The sequence below is a fragment of the Seriola lalandi genome, unplaced genomic scaffold, assembly GCF_002814215.2.
Source record: "Seriola lalandi dorsalis isolate HSWRI2012SDOR001 ecotype SW California unplaced genomic scaffold, Sedor1 jcf7180002054555, whole genome shotgun sequence".
Lineage (NCBI taxonomy): Eukaryota > Metazoa > Chordata > Actinopteri > Carangiformes > Carangidae > Seriola > Seriola lalandi.
The window spans coordinates 15,494-22,571 of record NW_019525108.1 but is presented as its reverse complement, the minus strand read 5'-3'; the positions used below and the strand labels follow the sequence as shown (position 1 = coordinate 22,571).

The 7,078-nt window shown below is 45.4% G+C and overlaps 1 protein-coding gene across 1 annotated transcript; it reads left to right on the top strand.

The window, feature by feature from the left end:
- The first annotated feature begins 2,626 nt into the window (after positions 1-2,626).
- Positions 2,627-7,068, top strand: tmem178a (transmembrane protein 178a). The gene is made up of 4 exons (XM_023415699.2): positions 2,627-3,272; positions 5,446-5,559; positions 6,038-6,175; positions 6,609-7,068. The coding sequence occupies exons 1-4, from the start codon at positions 2,753-2,755 to the stop codon at positions 6,848-6,850; spliced, it is 1,014 nt and encodes a 337-aa protein (XP_023271467.1). The 5' UTR covers positions 2,627-2,752; the 3' UTR covers positions 6,851-7,068.
- The last annotated feature ends 10 nt before the right edge of the window (positions 7,069-7,078 follow it).

Below are 7,078 nucleotides of genomic sequence, written 5' to 3'. Positions count from 1 at the left end.
CTGTACTGTGACTCTACTCAGACTCTACTCAGACTTTACTTTGACTCTACTCAGACTCTACTCAGACTCTACTGTGTCTTTACTGTGACTCTACTCAGACTCTACTGTAACTTCTGAGACTCTATTGAGACTGTACTGTGACTATACTCAGACTCTACTCAGACTTTACTTTGACTCTACTGAGACTCTACTCAGACTCTACTGTGACTCGACTGTGACTTTACTCAGACTTTACTGTGACTCTACTAAGACTCTATTGTGACTCTACTCAGACTCTACTGTGACTTTACTCAGACTCTATTGTGACTCTACTCAGACTTTACTGTGACTCTACTCAAACTTTACTGTGACTTTACTCAGACTCTACTGTGACTTTACTCAGACTTTACTGTGACTCTACTCAGACTTTACTGTGACTCTACTCAGACTCTACTGTGACTTTACTAACTCTTCTGTGATTCTGCTCAGACTCTACTGTGACTTAACTCAGACTCTACTGTGACTCTACTCAGACTCTACTGTGAATCTACTAAGACTTTACTGTGACTCTACTCAGACTCTACTGTGACTCTACTCAGACTTTACTGTGACTCTACTAAGACTCTATTGTGACCCTACTCAGACTCTACTGTGACTCTACTCAGACTCTACTGTGACTCTACTCAGACTCTACTGTGACCCTACTCAGACTCTACTGTGACTCTACTCAGACTCTACTGTGAATCTACTAAGACTCTACTGTGACTCTACTCAGACTCTACTGTGAATCTACTAAGACTTTACTGTGACTCTACTCAGACTCTACTGTGACTCTACTAAGACTCTATTGTGACCCTACTCAGACTCTACTGTGACTCTACTAAGACTCTATTGTGACTTTTCTCAGACTCTACTGTGACTTTACTCACTCTACTGTGACTCTACTCAGACTGACTCTACTCAGACTCTACTGTGACTCTTCTCTACTCAGACTCTACTGTGACTCTACTCAGACTCTACTCAGACTTTACTTTAGAAAACAGCTGATCTTAACCCCAGTAAGTTCATTAAAGAAACAGATTCTGTTCATTCTCATCATCACTAATATTCATATTATTTATTATTAGAATCTGAGTGTGAAGTTAATGAAGGAGAGAGAGACTGTCACACCCAGCTCAGTGTGTTGTGAAGTCACCAGCAGTGATGTCACATCTGAATTTCCACTGTCAGATTTCAAAATAAAACTTTCTTTCTTTCTTTCTTTCTTTCTTTCTTTCTTTCTTTCTTTCTTTCTTTCTTTCTTTCTTTCTTTCTTTCTAGAGCCAAATCATAACAGAAGTTACTTCTGGGCACTTTTCATATAAAGCAGGTCTAGACTGTACATTCATGGACATACAGAGACCCAACATTCATATATAACAATAATCTTCTTCTGTTCTTCTGTTGTTTATAAACAGTCCAGTTTTACAACACACACACACACACACACACACACACACACACACACACACACACAAGCTGATGTCCTTGAGTATTTAGAATATTATTGCATCAGTAATGTTTCACTGGAACAGTGAAAATCTGCAGAGACGTTATCCCACATTCTTTGGTGGAGGGAGGTTCCCAGCAGAGGGACCAGCTGTAGGTTCAGGTTACAGTTCACAGGTGTTGAACCTGTTCCTGAGTCTGCAGGTGCAGGATTTTAAGGCCATGTAATAACAAACACGCAAAATGAAAAAAATTAGCCATTTAGTCTGGAATTTCTATATATTTCTATATAGTTTTGTGAGTTAGTATCATATATTTTTTGGACTCTAATCCTGATATCTTGTAAACCTACAGTGTGGCACAATAAAAAACGTCTTTATTGTTCCTGGTAAAATATATTCATGAAGATTTTTAAAGGATTTTTAAGGATACATTTTTCTAACTTCCCTGAAGTTTCTCTCTGTTAATGCAACACATTTGTCTGAGGGACTGTAGCTGCCTTAACTAACCCATTTCTAAAGTAACAGTCGTACAGCAACAGTTGCACAGAAACACTGAGCAAACTCCCTACAAACAGTAGGGTCCATTCATTCGTTCATCATCAGTTCATCTAAAATACGGAACATCTCATTTGTTCATCAGATTTTTAATTATGGAGCCAAAGTGTTTAATTATTATTATACATATTATTATTATTAGTAGTAGTATCATTATTATACATATTATTGTTATTTTAATCAATATTATCATTATTACTTTAGTCAATTTCTCAGGAAATAATGTTGGGATCTATACTATCCATATTAATGGTGTTGAGAGAGTTTTGTGCAGACCCAGATAATAATAATAATAATGATAATAATAATAGTAATAATAATAATAGTGATCTGGATCTGACAGACACGTGTAGGATTGCTTGGCCTTGCACTCTACTGAGGTCCATTATTTATGTATTTATTATCTACTTATTTTTATTATTGTTTATTTTTAGGCTCCACAGGTAGGCCAACAGTACATATCCCCAGTGGCTCTGTCGTTCCTCCTGAAGTGATTTCTGTGTTTGTCTCTGTTGTGACATCATGAACTCTATACGCTCTGTATATGGAAATAAAAATCGACTAGAATTTCTGTTTTATTTTGAAGGCGCTCTCGGTTGTCTTCCGGTGCTGCTGCGCATTACCTGCGTTCACCTTCACACATCTCTGATGGTCCTTCAGTCGGCATGACAACGCGCTCTCGAGGGCAAACGGGGAACGGCTGACGGACGCGAGAATGGCAGCAGAAGATGCCCAGTAACGGAAACAGCGGCGGCAACGGAGCGAACAGCAGCACCGGGTCCTGCTCCGGTAGCGGCTCGGTTCATGTCCCGGCCATGGAGAGAGCCCGTCCGGCGACGGTGACAGTCTCCGCGGTGAGCCTGTCGCTCAGCGTGCTGTCCCTGCTGCTGCTGGTCACCGCCATCTCCACCGACCACTGGTACGAGACCGACACCCGCAGGCACAAGGACAACTGCGACCGACACGGATCCGACTCCAACGATCAAAAGAACCGGGAGATGCCCATTTACCACCTGCCGCTGGTGGACACCGGCAGCGGCGGGGCCCGGCAGCGGGACGTGGCGCTGATGAAGCCCGTGCATGTGGGCAGCAGAGAGGAGGAGCTGTTGGAGAACTGGCGAGCCATCCTGGGGATGGGCATCCTGGAGACCGAGTGCGGCAGGCCGCTGTTCTCCACTCACTCCGGCCTGTGGAGGAAGTGCTACTTCAAGGGCCTGGACCCGGACATCGACAAGCTCATCGACCGGGGTCAGATACTGTTTATATACTGTTTATATACTGCTGCATTTCCCATACACTCTTATGTATACACAGTGTTTACCATGACATCATGAATGCATCACTGACGGTTTTGCACTAATACATAAAGCTGTGTATACCATTATATAGAACCTGTATTAACACATAGAACCTGTATGTACTAATACATACATCTGTGTATACTATGATATAGAACCTGTATTAACATGTAGAACCGAAGACATAGAACCTGTATATACTAATACACACAGCTGTATGATACAATTATATAGAACCTGTATGAACACATACAACCTGTATATACTAATGCATAGAACCTGTATATTAACACATAGAACCCAAAACATAGAACCTGTATATACTAATACATAGAACCTGTATATACTAATACATAGAACCTGTATATACTAATACATAGAACCTGAAACTGTACTGTTTCAGACTGGTTTCATACTGGTGTCAGACTGGTTTCATACTGGTGTCAGACTGGTTTCATACTGGTGTCAGACTGGTTTCAGCCTGGTCTTGATTGAACCACTGGGAACCATGCTCTCTTTTAGTGGTGGGTGATATATATCGAATATACTCGATGTATCGCGGCTTGTTCCACGTGGGATGTACAAAATGACAATATCGCGTACATCGAGTATAAATTTTCACATAATTGTTTTAAGACGCTTTGCATGAAGTTTTCTTTGCTCTCCGCTCCTCTCGCTCTCTCCCTCTCACAGACATGTGTGCTGTGGGTGAGGAGGTGTGTGTGTTTGAGAGCGAAAAAAGTGAAGCGCCAAAGCGAGTTTGTCGCTGTTTAGAAATGTTAACTTAAAATGGAGGCAGACAAATTGGTTCAGAAAAGAAACAACATGGCACAGACTGTCGGCCTTGCGTGTGCGCGGCAGCTGAGCTGCTGCTAATGCAACTCTGTCTTTGTACATACAGTTTTCTTGGTCTATTTTTATCGTATATCGCAATATAGCCTAAAAATATTGCTATACTACTTTTAGGCTATATCGCCCAGTCCTACTTTCCTTCATAACACTGTCCTGTTTACTTTCACACTGTTCCTCACATTCACACCTGAAGCTTCCCAGGTAAACTTTGGACTGGTTTCAGTGTGGTCTTGGAGTGGTCTCAGCAGGCCGGTTTTAGGTTGAGACCAGCTGACTAACCCCTAAGGTAACCAGCAGTGCAGAAGCAGTAACACTGGGACTGTGTGGTCTCTGCAGGAGTAAGGACTCGCGGGTCACAGTGACGTGTGCAGTTTTGTCTCTGCAGTCTCTGGCAGGCTGCCGACCTAAACCTGGAGGTCAGAGAGCTGGTGAGCAGAGAGGAGCTGGACCCGACAACACAGACCACACATCAGATTACAGCTCTCCAAATCACATTACATCACATTATGTTACATATCATTACACTGCATTAGACCTGAACCCAGATCAGATCAGCAGGCCGGTTTTAGGTTGAGACCAGCTGACTAACCCCTAAGGTAACCAGCAGTGCAGAAGCAGTAACACTGGGACTGTGTGGTCTCTGCAGGAGTAAGGACTCGCGGGTCACAGTGACGTGTGCAGTTTTGTCTCTGCAGTCTCTGGCAGGCTGCCGACCTAAACCTGGAGGTCAGAGAGCTGGTGAGCAGAGAGGAGCTGGACCCGACAACACAGACCACACATCAGATTACAGCTCTCCAAATCACATTACATCACATTATGTTACATATCATTACACTGCATTAGACCTGAACCCAGATCAGATTAGATCTATTGATCCAACAACAACAAACACATACACCACTGATGCTGGTGGTCTGTGTGCAGAACTGGTTCTCTAACCGTTCTGTATGTTCTGTATGTTCTGTATGTTCTGTAACATTTCACTGTCTCTTCATCCTGTCCCTGTTTGGAGAGACAGAGTCAGTCTGAGCTGCTCAGCTGCAGACTTTTGTATTTCCCATAATGCACCTGGATAGAGCCTTACTGCTGGTAAACGCCACACCTGCAGTTTGTGTCACAGACTGGATGGTAGACATTGTATTCTGATGACATCACTATGACATCATTAGAGAGCATCATACACCTGTTTTCACAGACAGAGAGGGACCAACCAGGTTCATGTAACTGGTCCAGGTTCAGCACAGGAACTGACCCGCCCCCCCTCCCTGCAGGTATCGCAGATCGCTGCACAGCTGTCAAGTATCACTTCTCTCAGCCAATCAGACTGAGGAACATCCCTCTGAACCTGACCAGGACCATCCAACAGGACGAGTGGCACCTGCTGCGTGAGCACACACACACATACACACACACACACACACACATACACACACACACACACTGATACACACACACACACTGATACACACACACACACACACACTGATACACACTCACACACTGACACACTGACACACACACACACACACACACACTGGTCAGACTGAACCTCTCAGCTTCCTATTGCTGTTCACATCACAGACTATAGATTATTGATTATAGATGCATTATTAGTGAGACTGGCCCTTTAATGCCTGAGCTTTGATCAGTCGGCAGAGCTTCTTCCTACTTGTCACCAGTTGCCATGGAAACGTGCCATGACAAGTTTTATATAACAGTACAGAGGGACAGTGGGGGGGTGAGCTGGAGGTGGTTACCACAGCAACGCTCTATGTGTTTCCTCATTTACCACGTTCATTACAGACAGCTCTGTGTGTGTGTGTGTGTGTGTGTGTGTGTGTGCCTGTGTGTGTGTGTGTGCAGACTTGCGGAGGATCACAGCAGGGTTCCTGGGCATGGCAGCGGCCGTCCTCCTGTGTGGGAGCATCGTGGCGTCCGTCGGGTTCTTCTGGGAGGAGAGTCTGACGCAGCACGTGTCCGGACTGCTGTTCCTCATGGCAGGTAACACACCTGGGACTGTGTATTTGTGTGTGTGTGTGCGTGTGTGTGTGTGTGTCGCCCTTTGCTGGTCTCAGTCAGGATCTACAACAACATATCAGACCAGAGCAGCAGCCAATCAGAGCTCAGGACACACACTCAGTGGGGGAGGGGGGATGCTACTCAGGGTTCTGGATCTGGTCAAGGATAGACAGAGTCCAGGTAGAGACTGTGGACTGTTCTGGTCCAGTATGTCCAAGAGGAAAACCCTGTTTCCATGCTCATAAGGACAGGTGACTCCTCCTGATGTCACGTGACGTCTGTGTTTCTGAGTGATGACATGTGGGCGGAGCTTCACATCCATGTCTTTATTTATTGACTCCCATGATCCCCTTGTCAGAGTGACAAGTCCTGGTCCAGTCTCTGAGCTGGCCTCTGATCTGGTCTCTCTTCTCAGGTATCTTCTGCACCATCTCTCTGTGTACGTACGCAGCCAGCGTGACCTACGACCTCTCCAGGAATCCTCCCTTCATCTATGGTCTGCCAGCTGACGTGGACCACGGGTACGGCTGGTCCATCTGCTGCGCCTGGGCCAGTCTGGGACTGACCGTGGCGTCCGGCTGCCTCGGGACCACCTTCCCCTTCCTGAGCCAGGCCGGAGCTCTGCGATCCAAAACTGCCCGCGAGTCCTCCGTCTGAGCTGCCGGCTGCCAATCATTGAGAGGAGGAGGAGTTTTGAGCGGGCCGCAGCAGGTCCGGGACAGACTGTTGGCGGCAGGGCTTCGGCCTCCAGGTGACGTTATGGAGTTAAACGCCTGTTTCTAAAACGTGTTGCGTGATGTGTCTGCACCACAGCGCCCCCTGCTGACTGTCACTGTTTATGATGTATTAACACACACACACACACACACACACACACACACACAC

Bases quoted from the DNA above. Each gene is read 5' to 3' on its own strand.
- tmem178a (XM_023415699.2), top strand. From the start codon at position 2,753: ATGCCCAGTAACGGAAACAGCGGCGGCAACGGAGCGAACAGCAGCACC. The intron at 3,273-5,445 runs GTCAGATACTGT...CCCTCCCTGCAG, and splicing joins CGACAAGCTCATCGACCGGG to GTATCGCAGATCGCTGCACA. The intron at 6,176-6,608 runs GTAACACACCTG...CTCTCTTCTCAG, and splicing joins ACTGCTGTTCCTCATGGCAG to GTATCTTCTGCACCATCTCT.